At 65.4% G+C, this 21,619-nt stretch overlaps 7 protein-coding genes across 7 annotated transcripts; 3 read left to right on the forward strand and 4 right to left on the reverse strand.

Moving 5' to 3' along the window:
* Nucleotides 1–312: 312 nt before the first annotated feature.
* Nucleotides 313–1,857, forward strand: PFL1_02716 (uncharacterized protein; the record flags this gene model as incomplete). Its single annotated transcript, XM_007880232.1, has 1 exon — nucleotides 313–1,857. The coding sequence occupies one exon, from the start codon at nucleotides 313–315 to the stop codon at nucleotides 1,855–1,857; it is 1,545 nt and encodes a 514-aa protein (XP_007878423.1).
* A 188-nt stretch (nucleotides 1,858–2,045) lies between these two features.
* Nucleotides 2,046–4,307, reverse strand: PFL1_02717 (uncharacterized protein; the record flags this gene model as incomplete). Its single annotated transcript, XM_007880233.1, has 1 exon — nucleotides 2,046–4,307. The coding sequence occupies one exon, from the start codon at nucleotides 4,305–4,307 to the stop codon at nucleotides 2,046–2,048; it is 2,262 nt and encodes a 753-aa protein (XP_007878424.1).
* A 2,106-nt stretch (nucleotides 4,308–6,413) lies between these two features.
* PFL1_02718 (uncharacterized protein) lies at nucleotides 6,414–8,386 on the reverse strand (the record flags this gene model as incomplete). Its single annotated transcript, XM_007880234.1, has 2 exons — nucleotides 6,414–6,982; nucleotides 7,102–8,386. 2 exons carry the CDS (start codon nucleotides 8,384–8,386, stop codon nucleotides 6,414–6,416), a joined length of 1,854 nt encoding a protein of 617 aa, XP_007878425.1.
* Nucleotides 8,387–9,068: 682 nt separating this feature from the next.
* On the reverse strand, nucleotides 9,069–10,117 carry PFL1_02719 (uncharacterized protein; the record flags this gene model as incomplete). The annotated part of the gene is made up of 3 exons (XM_007880235.1): nucleotides 9,069–9,368; nucleotides 9,484–9,609; nucleotides 9,707–10,117. The coding sequence occupies 3 exons, from the start codon at nucleotides 10,115–10,117 to the stop codon at nucleotides 9,069–9,071; spliced, it is 837 nt and encodes a 278-aa protein (XP_007878426.1).
* A 792-nt stretch (nucleotides 10,118–10,909) lies between these two features.
* PFL1_02720 (uncharacterized protein) lies at nucleotides 10,910–13,090 on the forward strand (the record flags this gene model as incomplete). The annotated part of the gene is made up of 1 exon (XM_007880236.1): nucleotides 10,910–13,090. One exon carries the CDS (start codon nucleotides 10,910–10,912, stop codon nucleotides 13,088–13,090), a length of 2,181 nt encoding a protein of 726 aa, XP_007878427.1.
* A 449-nt stretch (nucleotides 13,091–13,539) lies between these two features.
* PFL1_02721 (uncharacterized protein) lies at nucleotides 13,540–15,631 on the reverse strand (the record flags this gene model as incomplete). Its single annotated transcript, XM_007880237.1, has 2 exons — nucleotides 13,540–14,112; nucleotides 14,171–15,631. The coding sequence occupies 2 exons, from the start codon at nucleotides 15,629–15,631 to the stop codon at nucleotides 13,540–13,542; spliced, it is 2,034 nt and encodes a 677-aa protein (XP_007878428.1).
* A 2,526-nt stretch (nucleotides 15,632–18,157) lies between these two features.
* On the forward strand, nucleotides 18,158–20,672 carry PFL1_02722 (uncharacterized protein; the record flags this gene model as incomplete). The annotated part of the gene is made up of 4 exons (XM_007880238.1): nucleotides 18,158–18,250; nucleotides 18,364–18,409; nucleotides 18,510–19,697; nucleotides 19,813–20,672. 4 exons carry the CDS (start codon nucleotides 18,158–18,160, stop codon nucleotides 20,670–20,672), a joined length of 2,187 nt encoding a protein of 728 aa, XP_007878429.1.
* Between the last annotated feature and the right edge of the window lie 947 nt (nucleotides 20,673–21,619).

Below are 21,619 nucleotides of genomic sequence, written 5' to 3' on the forward strand. Positions count from 1 at the left end.
CAGGGATACGAGGCGGCCAACAGAGCCTCTTTCACGCGGGCGCGGCTAAATGTGGAGCTGCCCCACGTACTCCAGGCCAACCTCGAACCCCACCAAATTGAGTTCCAAGTCGGTTGCTATCTCGGCCAGCCTCTCCTTTCCTCCCACCACTGCCGCCATCGCTTGACCATCCACCCCAGGGGACCAACGCACCTCCCCGCCAAGCTGCGCATCTCATCGCCAGCCAGCACGGCCACGCCAGACGGCAGCGCCGCAGCCGCTCCACCGCCACCCGTCAGTCGCTCCCGGCGTCCGACCTTGGCACCGCTCGCCATGCCCGCCTCATCTCGAAAAGCGGCGGCCAACATCGAGCCCGGCACCAACCGCATCGTGCCCGTCGCCATCGCCGCACTCCTCGTCGCCTTCTTCTGGCCAAACGCGCAGTCCCTCTTCTCCGCCGGCAGCACCACGGCACCCAGCCATGCTTCCCAGATCAAGGCCATCGACAGGCCACCCGGCGTCGAATCCCTCATCCCGCTTCCCCCGTCGCAGCACGACGACGCGCGCCTAGACAGCCACCCAGCGAACGACCTCTTCAAGTTCACCCACGAGGACTACCTCGTCCGCGACTCGAAGAGCAAGAAATCCGCGGCCCAGGATCAAGACGGGAAACAGCATGCTGCCCAGCACCGGATCGACCCGGGTCAATCGGCACCTTCGTCCCCACGGCAGCCCCGCGCAAAGGCGCCCAAGAAGATCAGCAACGGCGCCAGCAGGAAGACGGCAGCCAAGGCCAAGCAGCGCCTCAACAGCGACCACCGCCATGACGACGGCGGCCACGACGAGCAGCAAGATCATGACGAGGAAGAGGAATCCTCCTCGCCCCTCTTGCTCGACTTTGTCCTCGCCCTGCTGCGCGGCACGCTGCGGGGCCTCTACTATCTCTCTCTGCCCCTCGTCTACCTCTCCCGCCTGCTCGGCTCAGGGGCGTCGCGCCTCTACCGCGCCTTCCGCATCGGCCTCTCGCACTCGCTGCGCCCCGTCGCCGTGGGGCTCGCGCCGCTCGGCTACCTCGTCTCGGGCATCGTCTACCTCTTCTACACGGCGCCCATGCGCGTCATCTCGGCCATTGCGCGCGAAGTCTACCCGCTCTACATCTTCCTCGGCATCGCCAGCACCGTCGGCGTCACAATGGGCGTCGGCGCCGCCCTCGTCCTCTACATTACCGCCTTCGTCTTTATCGACCGCACCAAGGTCGATCCGCAGCAGCAGCAACAGCAGCCGCAGCAGCCGAAGAAGAAGAAGGCGGATCGAAAATTCAAGAGGAGCGACACTGCTGGTCGCTCCGACGGGCAGGACGTGGATGAGGGCGACGCCTCGACGGAAGAAGAGCGGCAGTGGCGTGCCATGCAGGCCAAGGCGCAGAGCAGGGCCTCAGCCAAGGGCAAGGGCAAGGCGCGAGCGCGCGAGACGTCGCGAGGCTGGTCGGACGAGGACGGGTACGGGGAGGACGACCACGACGGCGGCAGATATGGCCGGGAGGCCATCTACCGCTCCCGCAGGACGGGCGACACGCCGCCGGACCTGACTCCCTCGACCGAAGACGACGACGAGTTCGACAACGGGTACGGCTACGAGGGCGTGGCCGACGTATCAGAGCAGTCCTGGCGTCGGGAAGCAACGTCGGCCGCCGGCAGCTACCGGGATCGAAGCGGCAAGCTGAGCTACCCCATCGGCGCCACGGCCAGGACGGGCTGGGCCCACCGTACGCCGCGCACCGGTGCCAGCCCGACGACTTCGCCCCAGCACAGCTTCTTCGGCCAGCCCGCGGTGCCGTCCCCCGTCGTCGTCGGCAGTGGTCGCAGGGCCGACGCATGACCGGCGGCCACGACGACGAACGACGAGCATGATGAGGACACGTGTACCATTTTCGACTGATCAGTGAGGGGGTATCTGTTGTTATTGACGTCCGCTGCCTGCCTGCCTCCTGCGGGTCATGAAATGAGGCCCAGACCGGGCTCGTGCTTGCGGGGATAAGATAGAGATGCAAAGGGGACAAGCAACGACTAGTGCGACGGTTCGACGACGTCGACTTCGTCCCACTCTGCCTCGGAGCGGTGCAGCGAGGTCGGTGGTGGTGGTGGTGGTGGTGGCCGTGCAGGTGGGGTAGAGGTCGACGAGGAAGACGGCAGCGGCTGCGACTTGTTCATCGCCGACATCGCCGCCGCCGCCGCCGAGGGAGGTGGTGAGGAGGACTGATCGTCGCCAACCCTGCCCAGTTTGGCCTTGCGACTCCACGAATCGGGCATCCACCCGCCCCTGACGCGCTGAATGCGCGATCGGGTCGAAGCGAGCATCCTCCCACCCCTCTCGAGCTCCGCGTCCAACCTCTTCCACTCTTCCTCACTCAACCGTCGTCCCCGCCCCTGCCCCTGCCCCTGCCCTCGCTGCTGCTGCTGCTGCGGCCGCTGCCAAAAGACGGGATCGATGAGCGTCTTGTAGATGTAGGCGGCCACCGTCGTCGTCTTGACGTTGAGCGTCGTTGCAATCTGGGATAGCGTGAGCGATAACGGCGCGAGGAAGAGGTTCATCGCCCGATGATGGGCCAGTTCGATTCGGTCCAGGGTTATTGATTCCGAATTCGAGGAGACAGACGAGGAAGAGGAGGAGGAGGAGGGGGACGAGGAGAGGACAATCGTCTCCCGTACCGAGACGGCGTTGAGCGTGATGGGCTTCAGCACTTTCCGATTCGATGGTGTCCTCGTGGTCGTCGTCGTCGTCGGTGATGCTGTCGCCTTGTCTGTGGTGCTCGCCGAGGAGAGCACGGGGTCGACGTCGACGCGGGCCATCTTCATGAGCGTTTCGACGAGCGCCTCTTGCTCCGATTGCCGTCCCTCTCCCTCCCCCTCTCCCTCTGCCCCGCCCTGGCCCTCGCCGGGATCGATCCTGGCGACGAGGGCACGGAGGATCTCGAGGGAGACGACGACGTCGTTGGTGGCATACTCTCTCTGCTCGGCGTCGAGGGGGGTGCGCGTCCAGTCCGACGTCCTGACGGCGTCCTTGCGCAGCTTACGGCCGAGGTAGACGCGGGTGAGGTCGCGCAGCGAGATGAGGCCGCCCCTCCTCCCCTCCCAGCTGCTCGGGTCGACGGCGCGGGCGACGTGCGAGAGCTCGACGAGGCCGCGGCAGGCGACGCCAAAGTCGCGCTGGAGCTTGAGCGCGTCGTTGCGGATCGCCACGCCCGTCTTGATGCGGCGGGCGTCGGTGAGGAGCGCGAGGAGCGGCGGCGGCAGGACCTTGATCGACGAGAGGTGCAGCAGCACCACGAGCGACGGCGACGCGATCTGGAGCAGCGCCGTCTTGTACACCTTGCCCGTGTGCGAAAAGTTCCACTCCATGTCGAGCGCCAGCGGGCCCGGGCCGAGGCAGTGGACAAGGTCGATGGACTCGGCCAGATCCGTCGTGTACGCCACTGCGGGCGGGCGAAGCCGGTGCGATGTCGAGGGCGCCGGTGCAGGCGGTGCAGCGACACTAGCAGCGGCGGCGGAGGAGGAGGCGGGGTCGGGATTGGGATCGGGATGGCTGCGACGCCGAAGGAAGGCTTCGCCCGGAGACAGAGCGGCGGTGACGGGCTGCTTGTACGAGTAGAAGTCGAGGTGGGCCTCGAGCTGGGTGCGTTCCTCCTCGCGCTGCTGGTTGGCGCGCGAGGACGAGGCGCGGTAGGTGCTGTAGGAGCGCGGTGCCGAGCGGCGCGGAGCGGTCGAGGACCACGTCTTTGGGATCGACTGGCCCTTTTGGCGCGAGGTCAGCGGTGGCGCTGGCGGTGGGCGGGGTGCCGCTGCGGTCGGTCGTGATGACGCCGATGGAGCCGATCTGGCGCTGGTGCTGGCGCCGGCAAGTGGTGGGTAGAGCGAGGACGATGACGGTGACGATGACGACGCAGCAGGCGAGCGAGGCTCTGATAAGGAGGTGGACGCGATCGGGATGGGGAGCGGCGGATACATTCGGGTGGCGACGGTGCCGGTGCCGGTGCCGGTGCCGGTGCCGGTGGTGGCGGTGCTGCTAGCTGTGGCCGACGAAGCATCATAACGGCGATGGCGCGGCGGTGGGCCGTTCGAGACGAACCACTGCCTTGATCTATCCTTGGTGCGCGACGATGACGCAGCGTCGGCGTCGACGCTATCGAAGACGGAATCCATGACCGTGCCAGACGAGGTGGCGTTGGTGGGGTAGGCGCGGCGTACGAGGGTGGTGGAAACGACGATCCTGGCGGCGGCGGCGGTGGCGACGGTGTGAAAGGAGTGATGGGCGCAGGCAGAGTGTACCATCCTCGATTGACCGCGTGCGCCCCCCTTCCCGGGCGTATGGTGGGGATCGAGTAGCGTCTACTTGGTAGCCGACAAGGGGCCGCAGTAGATGCCGCCGTAGATAGAGATGCAGATGCAGGTGCAGGTGCAGGTAGGGAGATACTGCCGTAAGCACGAGAGGGGTGGGCAGTGGTGGAAAAGATGAGGTGGTACCAACGCCGCCGCACGGCCAGCAGGCAGGCGTCGACTTTGACCCGGCCAAAGTCGTCTGCAACTTACACGACGCGCGGCGCGCACCTGCTTGCGAGCACCTGTCAGGCTCCGACCGCACATTTTTTGGCCCAGCCCCGGGCTTTCACCGGCCGGCCAGCGACGGGACGGGAACGGGACGGGGGCGTGACAGGCCAGGCCAGGCCGGGCAAGCCAAGACAAAGGGGACCTGTCAAGATCCTCGTTGCCTAGCCTTCATCCCGACGCCAGCCCCGCTCCGCTCGGACCTCTGCACGACCTGCCGTAGCCTGTCCTGCCTGTGACTGGGCGTGCGTGCGTGCGTTTGTGCGTGCGTCGCACCAGCTGATGGGCCAGCAATAGTCAATAACTGCTCGATTTCGCTCAGGTCATGGTCCAGGCCACTCTTACTGCCAAAACCTTGATCCTGCCTGCTTGCCTCGCTCGCTCGCTCGTCTGCCACGCTCGGGGCGCAGCACTTCCTGCCTCCTGCCCTACCCTGCTCTAATCCTTCCACGCCCCTGCTCTGGCGCTGTGAACCGGCGCGAGGACGGCTCCCGTCCCACCCTCTTGCAGGCGTGCAGGCCCTGCCAAACAAGCGCGGGCGTACGTCTCGAGAGACAGACAAATGACTGGCCGGAGCGCAGCGCAGCGTCGATCCCAGATCTAGTCCAAACGTCGCGCGCGGCCCTCCGTCGATCCGTACCCTCATCCATCACTGCCGTCGTCGATCCCGACCCTCGTCCATCCTCGCCCCTTCTGCCCCTTCGCAATGTCGTCTTCCATACGGCGGGTCAGAAGGGCGAGGGGAGGATGTATAAAGCACCGAGTACGATGAGGCGGGTATGGTGGTCAGACCATCTCCTCATCGCAGCGATACCCTCACCTCGCCCACTCTTGCATCTCAGCGTCCACCCTCACCTCACCTCCGAGCAACACTTCGAGCATACGCTCACGCTCCAAACGCGCAAGATGAACTTTTTCCCGCTCGCACCTTCCTACCCCTCCTCCCCCTCCTACCCCTCCTCGTCCTCCTGGTCGTCGATGGGCAAGGCAAAACGGGACGGACCCTCGATCCTAGCAGACCGACTGATCAAGACGGTCCAACGCTCCTCGTCGTCATCGTCGGCCTCGACGTTCTTCTGCATCGGCACGGATGCTTCTTCGGTCGACTCTCACTTCAAGTCCAAGTCGACTTCCACTCGTGTCCACGCGCCGGGGCAGCAACGCATCTCGAAGCCTCTGCCAGATGTACCCCGTCAGGGCTACCGACCACCTTCCTCCCTCTCTTTCTCGTCCTCGTCCTCGTCGTCCTACCTCTCCTCGTCGTACACGCTGGCAGGGGAGACGATCAGGGAACAAGAGGCGAGTCGGTTCAGCATCGCTACCGCATCCAGCGGCGGAAGCCTCGACTCCCTACCCCCTCCCTACTCCCCCCTCAACCAACACCACCACCACCGCGGCAGCGATGACGAGGATGGACTCGTTCGTGGTGTAGGACCCGAGAGGTGGGCCAGGAGGATCCAGCAGGGTCGAAACGTCGATGGCGTGCCCCCTCCCTCTTATTCCTACTTCTAGAAGCCAGCCTCGCCCCCTGCCCCCCTCTCGCCTGGCAACAGTCACGACGACGGGCCGCCCTTCGCCATACATACCCGGCTCGATCACCGTCCCGCTCCTTTGAGATCGCAATTGTATACCCCACCCCTCCTCGAGTCGACGTTCATTCGGCCCGATACCGCCAGATGCCCTTAGCAATCGACAGCACACTCTCATAGTCTCATCTCGGACGTGCGGTGGGCGTGACGCGGGGTATCGTTTCGATGGCGAGTAGGCGTGCATGCCGGTCGAGGTCCGACATCGACATCAAAATGAGGATCCTGGAGAAGCGTCCCGCGGCCATCATGCAGACGCCTCGGCCGTGGTTGCGGTCGCGGTCGCCGTCGCGGTCGCCGTCGCCGTCGCAGCTTCCCGCTCCTCCTTTCGTTTTCGGTGCCCGGGCACCAACAGCTCCTTGATCTTTTCCCGCTTGCTCGTCGTCGTCGTCGTCGTCGTCGTCGTCGCCGTCGCTGGATCTGCTGATGCCTCCTCACCCTCTCGGCCCGAGCGTCCGAGGTGGAGATGCGCCTTGACCCTCTCCGCCAGACTGTGCTTTTCCTCTCCCTGCTCCGTCTCGCTCGCCTCGCCGCCCTTTTCGTCATTGTCACCGCCCTTGCCATCCTTGCCATCTTCGCCACCGCCGCCCCCCTTGATCTTGCTCATCATCGCACCGTACTTTTCCATGCCTGCGAGCATCAGCAGCGACTTGGACAGCACCACGCGCGACAGGTCGACGTCGCCGTCCTGCAGCGACTTGACAAAGTACCGGAAGTGCGCCGTCCCCGCGCGGTAGTGGCCCGACAGCGGCGACAGCGAGACCAGCTGGCCGTTGTCGACCTTGAGCAGGCCTGCAGAGAGGACTCGGCCGCCATCTGTTGGTCCGGACCAGAGAGCAAGGAGGACAACAAAGAGTACAGAGGCGGCGGTGAGTCTCGCAACCTGCCGACGTGAGGCGAGGCTGACGGGCGAAGGTAGCCGATCGACGACTTACAGAGGAAGCTGGAATGCTGGAAGTAGCCCGTCTGCTTGAGCCCGACGTAGAGCTCCCTGCGGTGGTTGTAGACGTAGATCCAGGTGTTGCTGCCGATGGTCTTGCGCAGCAGCATGTCGGCCCAATTGGAGGGCGAGAGGACGTCGAGGTGGCGGCTCTTTCCGGAGCGCTTCGACTGGTAGTGGCGCGCCTCCCTGCGCTTGTCCTTGGGGCTCATTTCCTCGTCGTCGCTCGACGAGCTGCCCGTCATGACGCTGTCGAGCGAGTCTTCGGACACGCCGCGCTCGAGGGCCCTGCGCTTGATCTGCTCCTCGGCCTCCCTCTGCTCGTCTTGTCCGAGGTCGACGATCCCTCGGCCGTCGCCCAGGTCGCGGTGCTTGCCCTTGGCCGTGTCGACGGGCTTGCCGTTGCGCCGCCAGTGGAGCTTGCCGTCGACGACGTCGACAATGTAGTTCTTGCGCTGCTCGGCGCTGAGGTAGATGACCTTTTCCGAGTCGAGGCGCTGGCGCGGGCAGTCTTCGAGGTCGAGGTCCTTGCCCGGACCCTGGTCGAGCCACTGGAAAAAGTTGAGGTCGGTGTCGGCCTTGTTCCATGCGTCGTGGTAGTACTTGAGGTTGGAGCCGTAGCGGTGCTTCTGGTCGACCATTTCGAGCCAGTACTGCGAGGCCATGGCCTTGCTCAGCTCCTGGTACTCGCCGCTGCGGGTCCACTTTTCCAGGAGGCGGAGTCCGGGCTGGTTTGGCTTGGCAATGGAGCGGATGTTGTCGATCTTGTCGCCGTCGTTTGCGCCGGGGACGTTGCCGACCTTTGTGCTGCCGTCGATCTGCGGGTCGCTGGCCTTGAGCGTGGGACCGCCCTCGACGGGGCCGTCCGTCTTTCCGGATGCCGGCGGTGCTGCCTGCGTCTTGCCGTCAGCCTGGTCGCCGTCGCCGCCGTCGTCGCCATCGTCGGAGGCCTGTCGCATGTCGTAGCACTTGTCGCCTGCGCCGGTGAGCTGGCCGACAAAGAGGCCGCCGCGCTTCCAGCGGGTTGCGGGGTCGTTTTTGCCGCTGCCTGCGTCGTTGTGAGCCTGCTGTAGGCGGAGGCGGGTGATGGCGTCCTGCCAGCGCGAGTCTGCCGAGAGGTTGAGTCCGTCGAGCTGGCGCCTGGCGCGGTAGCCGCGGTAGTTTTTCTGGATGAGGAGGGCTGCCTTTGCGTCGCTGTCGCCGCCATGTTGGTCGGCGTGGGCATCGTGCTGGGCGTGGTGCGGTGCGGGATCGTCGGTCGAGGGGTGCGAGTCTGGCATGGTGATGGTTGATGATGCGGTGTGGGTGCGAGGTCGGGCGTTGTGATGAGATGGTGGCGGGGAAGAGAAGACGGGATGGCCGCCGTCGAGGGAAGAGAAGAGGGCGGGCCGAGGCTGTGCCGGCTACGTACCTAGGTTGGGGAGGCTAGGTAGCGTGGGCTTGCCGGCGTGCGCGCGTGTCTCTCATCTCTACGCCCTGGCCTGGCAGGCCGGTCTGGACCCGGGCGTCGTGGACCGGCGGCTTGAGGCTCGGTTAGATCTATCTGTACGTCTGCCCTCGCCTCGCCTCTGCATCTTGGCCGCCCCTCTCCCCCCTTGCCCTCTCCCCCACGCCTGCCTTTGACTGCCCCTTGGCGTCACTCTGCCGCCCTCTGCTCAGACGCCATTTCACACGTGCTGCCAGGCAGGCCAGGCCAGGCCTGCCCACGCCATCGCCTCGTCCCTAGCCTCTTCGGCATCTCTTCGGCACGCCCGGCTGCCCTCGCCGCCGCCGCCGTCGTCATCGTCGTCCATCAGCCAGGCCCAAGCACTCCTTCAAGCCATGCACTCGGCTCAGTCGCCGCACTCTGCGTCTCCTTCGACGGGCCAGGACCCTCGCTTTCTAGCATTCGATACACCCACTCGATCATGCCGAGGGGCCAGCATACCGGTACGTCTATCGGCGCCCGCCGTCGACGGCTGCTCAGCGGCCCATCCAGCCGCCGTCGACGACGAGCATCTCGCCGCTCACATACTGACTCGCCGAGCTGGCCAGGAACAGCAGCGGGCCGGCAAAGTCGACCGGATCGCCCCACCGCCCCGCTGGGATCCGCTCGCTGATCTGGCGCAGCCGCGTCGGGTCCGCCAGCAGCTTTTCGTTCATGTCGGTTGCAATGTAGCCCGGCGCGATGCCGTTGACCTGCACATTGTGCTTGGCCCACTCGTTGGACAGCGCCTTGGTCAGCTGGCCCACTGCTCCCTTGGCAGACGCGTACGCCGGCACCTAGGGCAGCAGGACGATCGACAGACAAGGTGGGCAGAGGGCAGGCGGAGCGAGGTGTCAGCGACAAAACGGCGCGCTTCCAGAGACACACGCGACAGGCCCACTAAACACCCACCGTGAGGCCTCCCTGGAAGGTGAGCAGGCTTCCAAAGTTGATAATCTTGCCCGACCTCCGCTCGACCATGTGGCGTCCTGCCGCCTGCGACAGCAGCCAGACCGACTTGAGATTGACGTTGATGACCTGGTCGGTTGGCAGACGACAAGGGGGAAATCGGGTCGGTAGTCAGCGCCACGTCTGCTGTCGACACGCCGAGGCTGCGCCGGCGCTGTCGACTCACCTCGTCCCAGTCTTCTTCGGGAAAGTCGGTCGAGGGGTGCCTCCTCTGGATGCCGCCGCAGTTGACCAGGATGTCGATCTTGCCCTGGGGGGCGACCTGGAGCGCACGGTCAAAGACGGTCTTGACGTCTGCCATGTTGGAGAGGTCGGCGTCGACGGTGGTGTGCTTCTGGTCGGACGACTGGCCGGTGAGGTCGAGGAGGACCTGGAGCGCCGGGTGGGTCGAGGAAGACTGGTGACCCGGTCGGACGGCGAGGCAGACGGAGGCGCCCGCCTGTACGAGAGCGATGGCGCAGGCCTGTCCGATGCCGCGGGTGCCACCGGTGACGAGGGCCGACTTGCCCTTGAGCGAAAAGAGGGCGGGCGAGGCCACCGAGGGCGTCTTTTCGCAGGCCAGGTCCGAGGTCGACATGGCTGGCTGGCTGTGGGGGTGGAAAGGGGCGGCGAGTGAGAGGGGGCAGTTAGATGGCGATGACGGCGGGGCGAGGGTGATGGACGATGGCTAGCAGGACCGAGGCGGAGAAGGAGGTTGGCCTACTGTTTATGTATGTCGATGGGGCTGTTGCTTTGGCTTCCCGCGGGCTGAGGGGTGCGCCCACGCCGTCTCGAGACGAGGCCAGACAGAGGCTAGGTGGAAAGCTTGGGGACGTGTAGCAAGCAAGGCGAGCCTGGGCCACCTGCTTGTTGGTTTGGGCGCGGCCACCGGACCGGTGCTCCGACTTGGCCTGGGCAGGCCTCGCTATTCCCTCACCCCTTTTATCGGACGAGAACGCCTCGGGGGCCGACCCAGAGCTGGCGGGGCGGGGCCCATGTGGAGCCTGGTCTGGCGTGGCCTGGCAGCCTTGCAACCTTTTTGCCTTGGTTTTTCGAGCTCAATTCCGAGGCGTGTCGCGTCGGACGCTTCCATCTCGACGCCAACGACGACGACGACGACGACGAACACGGCCATACCTATCAATCGATCCCCCTTCTACCCACGGCCTGCGTGCCTTTTTGGACCGCCCCATCCAGGCTGCCTCCTTCTTGCATCACCGCTCCTTTCATCCTCATCCTGGCTCGCCCCACCTCGATGCAGACCGGCGTGGGTGTCGTGGCCATTCTACGACGCTCCCCGCCGCTCGCTCCTCACACATCACTGCGCACCGCTACTGCGCCTCGTCCACCCTCGTCGCACCGCATACCCAGCCAGCCGGCCTCCAGAACGATGGACTGGCGCCCAAAAGGAAAAGGCAGATCCGCAGACGCCTACCACTACCGCTACGGCACCGAGCCATACCGCCCGCCTCATCATAACCATGCAGGCTACAGCGACGGCTACGCCAATGCCGCATGGCAGCCTTCATCTTCCTCCGACTACGCCCGAAATTCAGGATACCAAGCACAGCCAAACGCGCAGCCCCACTTCGACGGCTACGCCTACGGCTACGGCCAGCCGCAAGCCCCCGGCGCCTATGGCTACGCCAACGGCCACGGATACGGCTACGCACGGCAAGCCTCCCAGTGGGCCGCACCATCTCACAGTCCAGCAGCACCACTCGGCTGGGGCGCGCTCTACTTCGCCGGTCCGCAACACTACGGCGACGGCTACCGCAACCACGCGGCCGGTCTCGCCTACGCCCATGGTCACGACCAGCCAGGACACCTTCCTCACGACGCCTCGTCCCATCACTCTTGGCCGTCCCGGCATGACGCGCCCTACGCCAGGCAGCAGGCATATAAGCACGCCCCAGCATGGCACCACGATGGCCGCGGCAGCTCACCCCCGGGACCCAGCCAGGACCGCACCCGATCCAGCCACCTTTCCTGGCGCTCTTCACCGCCTCGCCAGCCTCGCTCCGCGGCCATGCACGGCCACGCACCAGCCAACGACCACGCCAACGCCGCTCACTACTCGACCTACGCCAAGGATGCGGCGTCAAGGCAAGCCGGCCCGACTGTCCCGGCGACCCGAAACCAGCCGCGCAGCACGTACATCCAGCAGGCCGAGCAGCAGCCCGAGGAGCTTCCGCGCGACAAGGGCGAGCCGCCCAAGAAGCTCCTCATCCTCGACCTCAACGGTACGCTCGTGTACCGCGCCAAGAACAAAGGGTCGATGAGCATCAGCTCGGCCGCACCCACGCCGCGCCCCTACCTCGACTGCTTCCTGCAGTACTGCCTCGGTATCGCTGCCGACGCCAAGCCGGCGCGGACCACCCCTCCGCCCAGCAGCACCGACGACGCTGCTGCCACGCCCTCCAATCTTCCGCACGGGGCTCACTTCTGGCCGTCGGCACAGGAGGAAGCGCCGGGGTCATTGGGAAGGTACGAGCTGCTGGTCTGGTCGTCGGCGAGGCCGGTCAACGTCGACAGCATGGTGCGGGCCTCGTTCAGCGAGGCGCAACGCCAGCGGCTGCTGCGTGTGTGGGCGCGAGACACGCTCGTCATCAGCAAGTTTTTCGGGCACAAGGTCGAGAGCGTCAAGGACCTCGAGATTGTATGGATCGAGCTCAACGCCCGCGCGCATGGGCTGGCCAGCCCGGGGAGGCTGCTGGCCGACCAGAGGGATGCGCAGAACCGCGAGCGGCCGGACCTCGCCGAGCTGAGCCTGGCCGACCAGAAGGACGAGGCCCAGGAGCGCGTGCGCGCAGCCGACGGCGACGGCGACGGCGATGGCGATGGCGACGGCTCCAGCGCCACGGCCGAGGAGACAGTGTCTGCCGCGTTGGAGGCCGCGCTCGCTGCAGCCAAACTGGGACCGTGGGGGCAGCACAACACGCTGCTGCTCGACGACAGCACCGACAAGGCGCGGATGCAGCCCTTCAACCATATCCTCATTCCCGAGTTTGACAAGGACGCGGCGAGGCTCATGGAACGGTGGATCCAGCAGACGACCGAGCGGCGCACCCGCAAGCTGTCCGCGGACGCGGAGCAGGACACCAGCGCGGCCGCTCAACCCGTTGGCGCCGCAGAGGCCGGAGAGGGCCAGGATGGATACGGCACGGACCTCTCGATCGAAGACGGGCGCGGCAAGCCGGCCCAGTCGACCGGGACGGGTAAGGGCAAGGCCAAGGCAGGGGCGGGCGACGGCCGAGTGAAGCTGCAGCAGCTCGACGACGTGCTTCTCCAGACGATTGGGGCGCTCGAGCAGCTGCGGTGGCAGAGGGACGTGTCGGCCTTCATCCGGTGCGGCGGGCTGGCGGGCTATGGCGGTCCGCGCGCCAAGAAGGCCAAGCAGCTGGCCAAGCGGGCCAAGGCGAAAGGTCACCCAGAATACTGGGTCGCAGAGGGACGACGGGTGTGCAAGCAGCTCGGCATCAGGGTCACCCCGAAATGGTTTTCGAGCGGCGACGGCGAGGAGGAGGAGGAGGACGGAGACGATGACGACAGCGACGCCGACCAGCCCTAGCTGGGCCCGCGAGTTCAGAGAAGATACATACCCCATTACGATCCGCGACCGACGATCCCTCGGCGACGTGTCCTGTTCCGCTTTACCCGCTTATCCTTGCCCTTGCTCCGCTCCTGTAACAACAATACATGCCCACTCCGTTCCGCTCCGCTCCGTTCACCGATGCACCGGGACTGCACGTCGTCGACCCTCGCGGTGGACGCGAAGAAGCGATAACAAGCTTCCCGTCCACACGCAGCAAACACACACACACACACCCACACTCCAGAGCACCTAGGTAGTTCGTGACGAGATACCGTCCTCGTTACCGTTACGGGCCACATGGCAAAGGCATGCGAGTACGTCCATACATACATCTATCGTCGTGACAAATGGCGCTATATCGATATCTGTCTGGCGGGTGGGGATAGACCAAAAAGAGGGGGGGGCACGACGAGCAAAAGAGACTCTCACCGATCGACAGCATCGGTAGACTTTGGTGCCGCTACCGCTGCCGGCGCTGCCGGCGCTGTGGGAGTGACAGGCGAAGTAGGCTCGCCCTCGTCCTCGTCCTTGGCATCTGCCCCGTCGTGGCGCAGACCAGCTTCAGGATCATGCACCTTCTCCCCCTCGCCCTCGCCCTCGGCCGGCACCTTGGCCTCCTCCTCGCCGCGCTTAATGTTACGACGTAGCGAGTATCCCTTGACACCCAGAACGGCAAGCAAGCCAGCACCGGCAAGGGGGGCAAAGAGGATCCAGACGACCTGGAGGCCCTTGGCGTAGGCGTCGATGACCTGTCGGCTCAGCTCGGGAGGCTGGATCTTGACCAGCCCCGTGAGGTCCTGCGCGCCGCTCTCCGAGAGGATGCTGCGCGGATCAAAGTCCGGGATCCGCTCGAGCCGCTTCTGGGCTTCCGAGTTGAAGAGCGCGCCCGAAATCGCGATGCCCATCGTACCGGACAGGCTGCGGATGAGCTGCATGGCCGCCGTCGTCGTCGACATGTCGCCGTGCGGCATGGCCGCCATCAGACCCACCAGGGGCGTCTGGAAGAGGCACCCGAGCCCGAGACCGGCGATGCCGATAAAAAATCTCCTGGCGCACCTGCGACGACTGGGCGTCGAGCGTCGTCATGAGGCCGTAGCCGATGACCATGACCGTCCAGCCGAACCAGAGCGCCGGCCGGTAGGAGCGCGTGCGCGTAATGACGATGCCCGTCACGCTCGACATGAGGGAGCTGACGAGGGAAAAGGGCAGCATGTAGATGCCCGACATGAGGGCCGATGCGCCAAACACTGCTTGGAAGTAGACGGGCAGGTAGTAGGTCGCGCCGAAAAAGGGCAGCGAGTGGAGGGCGACCGAGACGAGGATGAGGCCCGTGGTGCGCGTCTTGACCAGGCGCGGGGGCACGATGGGCTTGCGCGTGGTGCGGAACTCCCAGGCCATAAAGAGGAGCAGGACGACGAAGCCGACGACGAGCAGCGCAATCGTCTCGGCCTCGCCCCAGCCCTTGGTCTCGGCAGAGTTGAAGCCGACGAGGATCAGGACGACGCCCGTGATGACCGAGAGCAGGCCGACAAAGTCAAACTCGCCGCACATCTGGCGCACCGACTTCTTGGGGCGCGGGTTGAGGTGCAACGAGAAGAAGAGGAGCGCAAAGGCGATGCCGCCGATGGGCAAATTGACAAAGAAACACCAACGCCAGCCGCCGGCCGCTGCGACGGTGAAGGCGCCGCCGAGGAGGGGCCCGATGACCGAGGCGATGCCCCAGACGGCGCCGATCCAGCCGCTGTATTTGCCGCGGTCCTCGAGGCTGACAATGTCGCCGATGATGATGTTGGAGAGCGATATGATGCCGCCGCCGCCGACGCCCTGGACGCCGCGCGCGATGCAGAGCATGATCATGGACTGGGCGGCGCCGCAGATGGCGGAGCCGGCGAGGAAGACAAAGATGGCGCCGAATAGGAGGGGCTTGCGACCGGTGAGGTCCGAGAGGCGGCCGTAGAGGGGGATCATGGCGGTGGAGCAGAGGAGGTAGGCGCTGCCGACCCACGAGTAGGCGCCTGCGGAGCCGTGGAGGCGTTCAGAGATGGCGGGGAGGGCGGTCGATACGATGGTCTGGTCGAGGGCTGCGAGGAAGACGACGAGCATGAGGGCGGGCATGACGAGGAACATGTTGTTCTTTGGCAGCAGCACCTCGTCCTGCTGGAGCCAGTGCGGCTTCTTTGTGCCGTCGCCGGGCGCGGCGCCTGGGCTGGTGGTCGATGTGGCGGGCGGAACGCCGGCCAAGGATGTTGGTGTGAGCTTTCCATCGTGGTGGGATCGCTTTTCGATGTCTTTGGGGCCGTCGTCGTCGTCGGAGCCAGTGCTGCCATCTATAGAGCGTGGCGTTGAGGCAATCGTGGCATGCTGAGGCGTGTCGGCAGGGCGGACAGGGGTGAATTCCGAGGTGCCGGCGGCGACCTCGATGGCGGGCGGGTCGTCATCGGTGCCGGTGCCGGTGCCGGTGCCGGTGTGGTTGTGCTGTTGGTGCTGCGGTGGCGCGGCGGATGATGCGAATGTCATGTCGTGGCGATGGGCGCGGACGGGTTCGGAGCGGCCTGGTTGGTCGTCTAGAGGTGCGTGGGCGGGTGCGTCGTTTGAGGGGCAATGGGGATGTGGGGTGCTTGACGAGCCTCGTTTGGTGGGCGCGGGCGGGGCGTGGGGCGGCGTCGATTTTTTGGAATTGGGCGTGCTGAAGGGTGGCGCACTCGCGCCGAGTCGAATGAAGGGGAGAGGACACCGAGACGAGATGAGACGATGGCAGCGATGATGGTGATGGTGTTGGTGGTGGTGGTGATGGCGGCAGCGATCCGATGCGGGAGAACCACCCGGGGAGTCACCATATACAAAGGGGCGAGGCAGGCCAGGCCATGCCGTGGGCTTGCCAGACGAGCTACGGACCAGGCCGAGGTTTGGTCAGCCTGAGCCTGGCCCCGCGCCAAATGGTCCCCCCCTCCCCGGCTGGCCGCTTGAAGCGAAGAAACGCGGATCGACTGAGCCCCCCCCACCCCCTGGCGCCGGGAAAAAAAAAGTTTGGACCCTCCAATTGGCCGCACAAAACAGCGACCACCAAAGCAGCGACCACTTCGGCGCGCCCACAGCCGCTGCAAGGTCGGCAGCAGGCAGGGAGCCTGCTGGTCAGCCTGGCCTGAGGGCCTCGCCAGCCAGAGAGAGAGAAACTCCACCAAAGACGCCGGAGATACCGAATCCCCCGGCCGCATCCACAACCCCACATCGGCGCGGGCGACAGAGGGGAGAGCGCGGCGGGATGCCGATCCGACGCCGACGTCGGCATGCTGCCCGGCTCTGCCATAGACTGTAGCAACGCCCCGCGCTGCTGGCTGGCTGGCCTGTCGGCACCTCGACCCCTGCCGGCCTCCCCATGCGATGGCCACAATTGGCCCCCGGACGCAACATGCTGGCCCGACGGAATCTTCTCGCCGCTTTCGCCGGGCCGCTTCCGTCAAACCAGGCTTGCCAGTCCAGGCCAGGCCAGGTCGCGCGCTTCACCATCCCTCGATGCCTGCCGCGACACGGTGCGCCATCGAGGTCGACGCACGCTGAAGCCACCTCCTACCGTCTCAAGCCCATCCACGGCGGTCCATCGTCGTGCTCTGGCTTGTGGGCTCGGTCGACGGCCCTCGCATCGCATACGGACGGTGCGTACCGGCGGAGTTGGGTCCAGTCGCCGAGCCTGACCCCGCACGTCGACGCCTCTCGGACATGGTCGGCCGTGCCCTCCGATGCAACATTTCGATCTGCATCCGTCTTTCCAAATCGGGCTTTTTGACACCGATCCGGAATTACGGATCGGCCCCTGGTCGGCTCCGAAAGGCGGGGTCCCGGGTTTCGGGCATCACGCTCGCCCTTGACGGCAAACTCAAGGTGCCGGATCGAAGCCGTCGCCTCGCCTCTGGATCCCCGCTTGCCCGTCTGAGGCCGTCTTCGGTCCGTCTGTCTGGGCCTGCCACTCTTGCGCGACGTGTCGGCACCGAGGCCTGCCATGCCAGATGGTTCCTCCTTGCGACAACAGATCAGCTCGTTATCCGGCGACGCCAGCTTGGCCAACCGTTTGACTCTATCCGTGATGTGGCTTGGGTCAGACGGCAGCTGCGGTCGGGGTCGTGATGGATATCAAGGCAAAGCAGGACCCTGGCCTTGGCCCGGCAAGAGCATCCTCGTTCGTGCGTGCGTGCGTGCGTGAAAGGCCCCTCGAACACGAGGGCCAGTGCGGGGCGGTCGGGAGGATAGCGTTGGCGGGGCTGAGCCAAGCCATGCGAGGCTTGGGCGAGGATCCTTCAGGTTGGCCCAGCCAGCCTGGGTCATCAAGCGAGCCAGCAGGGCCGGGGGCGTCGCTTAGATCATCGCCTTCTGTCGCCTCGAGGCAGCGGGACGTCAGGATGGCGCGGCGGGTCCGTGAAAAGGCAACGAGGGGGGCCACCAGGCAACACCAGCCCGCCAGGCCGGCTGATCGGATGCGACCGAGGCCTTTGCTGCTTGCTTTGCTTGCTCGTCTCTGCCGCCAGGCCTGCCCACGGCGAGACGCGCGACCCAAGCCAGGCGGAGCTGGTAGGCCTGCCCTGCTTAGAGGAGGCCGGTATGCCTGCATAGGGCCAATTGGGCGCGCGCCCGCGACTCCACACCGAGGCAGGCAGGCCATTTTCAGCTGACACTTTTGTCCAGCCAGGCAGCGCCGGGGGGCCCTCTTGGGCGGGCTTTCAGCAGCTCCGCCCCCGCCGCCGAACCACGCCGCCCGCCCGCCCGCCGTGCCCCGCATTCGACCAACGACGACTTAACCCTCGCCCGGCTGTAGTTGACCTCCGCATCCACCTGGCCGCGCTTCTCTTGTCTCATCCTCCTTCCACCACCACCACCACCTACCATCCCAAGTTGCTCACCACTGCTGGACAAGTAGAGCACACCCGCACCCTCATCAGCAGCAACAAAGCATAGCTGGCACGAGGATAACCCCACGCTCCATACTGGCAACGACGCCCTTCATCGCACCACGCTCTACCCTGCACCGCACCAAGACGTAGACTCGCCATCATGTCGTCGTCGTCGACCTCGAGCTGGTCCGATGACCTCACCATCAAGACGCTCGCAAAGGAGCGCGAGAACCCCGCCTTCGACATTCGCAAGGTGAGCATCCGCTTTCCTCCCTTGTTTCCATCCAGCCGCCCACCGAGAGCCGCACGGCGCTGACTCTTCCACTGCTGCCCTCTTCCTCGCCTCCACGAACTCCCTGCCCACAGATGTCCATTGTGCAGCACGGCAGCGAAAAGGACCTCGAGAAGAAGGGTGAGTGGCCAGCATGCGACACTGCTTTCCCTGGTAGCCCGGTTTGCTGACGACCGTCCCCCCCGGCTCTCTCGTCGCCCCACATCGCGACCACCTGCAGAGAAATTCATGCTCGAGGCGAGCCGCGACCCCATCTTCTATTCGGGAGACATCTACGACTTGACAAAGGAGCAGATCCGCGAGCGCACCATGCAGCGCATCCAGAGGCTCGCCCACTACGTCACCAGCGAGTCGGTCGACGACTTCCAGAAGCGCATGGAGCTCATGAGCCTCCTCGACCCCGGCCTCTGGACCCGCCTCGGCGTCCACTACGGACTCTTCCTCGGCGCCCTCCGCTCCGGCGCAACCCCCAACCAGTTTTCCTACTGGATGGAAAAGGGCGTCATTGGCTGCAACGGCATGTTTGGCTGCTTTGGCATGACCGAGCTGGCCCACGGAAGCAACGTCGCTGGCCTCGAGACGACGTCGACGTTTGACGAGCAGACCGACGAGTTTGTCGTCCACACGCCCAACCTCGGCGCCACAAAGTGGTGGATCGGCGGTGCCGCCCACACGGCGACCCACTGCGCCGTCTTTGCCCAGCTGATCATCAAGGGCAAGAAGCACGGCACAAAGACGTTTGTCGTGCCGCTGCGCGACCCCAAGACGTACCAGCTGCTGCCCGGCATCAACATTGGCGACATTGGCAAGAAGATGGGCCGCGACGGCATCGACAACGGCTACATCCAGTTCACCAACGTCCGCATCCCGCGCGCCTACATGCTCATGAAGCACACGCAGGTGACGCGCGAGGGAGAGGTGCGCGAGCCGCCGCTGCAGCAGCTCACGTACGGCGCGCTGCTCCAGGGCCGCACCGCCATGGTCGCCGACGCCGCCAACACGGCCAAAAAGGCGCTCACCATCTCGGTCCGCTACGCCGCCGTGCGTCGCCAGTTCAAGTCGGACCCCAAGGCCGGGCTCGAGACGCAGATCCTCGACTACCCCATCCACCAGCGCAGGCTGATGCCGCTGCTGGCCCAGTCGGTCGCGTTTGGCTTCACCGCCCTCGAGCTGCAGAGGCTCTTTGACGAGACCAGCCAGGCCCTCGAGGCCCTCGAGCCCGGTGACCCGAACCTTGAGGCTACCATCGAGATGCTCAAGGAGACGCACGCCACCAGCGCCGGCCTCAAGGCATTCTGCACGTGGGCCACGCTCGAGACGATTGAGAAGTCGCGGCAGGCGTGTGGCGGCCACGGCTACTCGTCTTACAACGGCTTCGCGAACATGTACTCGGACTTTGCCGTACACTGTGAGTCTGAGCGTTGCACTTGCCACGGAGGTGTGCACCGCGACCGAGGGCGGAACGCTGACCCTCGACCCATCCTCTCTCTTCTCCCTGCACTGCTCACTTCCGCGCTCGACAGGCACGTGGGAGGGCGACAACCACATCCTGGCGCTGCAGTCGGGCCGCTCGCTCATCGCCCAGTACCAGGACGCCGTCGAGGGCAAGAAGCTGAGCGCCGGCACGGGCTACCTCAACAACATCGAGCAGGTGCTGGCGGCCAAGTGCCCCTCGGACGCGGCGCTCGACACGCTCGACGGCATCGACCGGGGCTGGGCCACGGTGGCGGCGCACGCCGTCAAGAAGGCCGCCGATGACTACCAGTCGCGCCTCAAGGCCGGGCGGAGCCGCGAGCAGGCGTTTGAGGACTGCTCGCAGGTGCGCTTTGTCGCGGCCAGCGTCCACACGAGCGGCTACATTTTCCGCCAGTTCCGCGCCGCCGTCGAGCGCGTCGAAAAGTCGGGCGACGGCGTGCGCGAGCAGCTCGAGCTGCTGGCCAAGTTCTACGGCCTGTGGCAGATGGAGGAAAAGGCGGCCTTTTTCCTGCGCTCGGGCTGGCTGTCGCCGTCGCAGCTCGACGTGGTGCAGGCCAAGGTGACCGAGTACTGTGCCGCCACGCGTCAGTTTGCCATCCCGCTCGTCGACTCGTTTGCCATTTCCGACCACGTCCTCAACTCGCCCATTGGACGCTACGACGGCGACATCTACCGCGAGTACTTCCGCATGGTGCGCCGCAACAACCCGCAGCTCAAGGCCCACCCCTACTTTGACCGACTCATCAAGCCCTTCATCGAGCGGCAGGCGGCCGAGGTCGAGGACTTTGACGAGGCGATTGGCATCGACGAGGAAATCGAGGAGATCAAGCAGGACCGCGAGGAGGCCGAGGCAGAGGCCAAGGCCGAGGCGGCGGCGAAGAAGGAAGAGGCCAAGAAGGAGGTCTAGTCTAATCCCTGCCCTGGAGCTGAGCTGAGCTGAGCTGAGCGGAGCCGAGCCGAGCTGAGCTGGAGCGATCCAGGGACCGGTCCCGGTTCCGGTTGGGTCCCACTCTCTGTGTGGGACAGTCTCTGCCAGGTCCTCCTCGTCTCTGCTCGATCCGATCCCCTCCTTCCCCCTGACCCACGCTGCTGTTCTATACCGCCTCTGTCTGCCTCATGTTCTCCGTATAATCTCAGAAGACTGTTGCAAGAGAGATGGTCCTGTGCCTGATTCGAGTCGAGGGCCTCGTACACAACCACGCCCGGGTTCACGGTCCCGAAGGGGGGAGGAGGGAAAAGAGAAGGGGGTACGCCCAAAGACACCTTTTCGCAAGGATTCCCCTACCCGCATATCTGTCCCACCAGCCCGACTACGAGAGTCAGGAAACACCGACCGACAGCGCCAGACAGGCAGGGTACGAAGCGAGGTGGGCGACGACGATGGATGGTGGCGAGATTGCGTTGCGTGAAGACGACAGGCGACAGGCTAAGGGGGGAGTTACAAAATACAAGCGACAGAGGTGAGAACGTGGCACCTTCCATCGACTCGTCGTCCCCTCCCGCTCTCAACAAGGGGGGATGGGAAGGGATTGGGTCGATGTGGGAGCGCAGCTGGCGGGCGGGCGGGGGAGGATGGCGAGATGGGCTTCGGATTCTCTTTTGCGATTTGCAGGTCAGGTCGTGTGCGGGTGCGTGGGGTTGGGGGGAGGAGAGCGATAAGACCGGGAAAAAACAATAGCGAGGACTCGGAAAGAAGACAAAGGTGCGGGCGGGACGAACGTGCGACGACGGCCACATTGTCGTCGTAACACCATATCGTCACCGCTGCGGGAGAAGGGTTGTGCGGGGGGTATCAGGAGGCGAGGCGAGTGTCTATGCCGAGCTCATGGCGAGCTTGCCGCCAGAGAGGCGCCG

The sequence above is a fragment of the Pseudozyma flocculosa genome (genome assembly GCF_000417875.1).
Source record: "Pseudozyma flocculosa PF-1 unplaced genomic scaffold scaffold00008, whole genome shotgun sequence".
Taxonomy (NCBI): domain Eukaryota; kingdom Fungi; phylum Basidiomycota; class Ustilaginomycetes; order Ustilaginales; family Ustilaginaceae; genus Pseudozyma; species Pseudozyma flocculosa.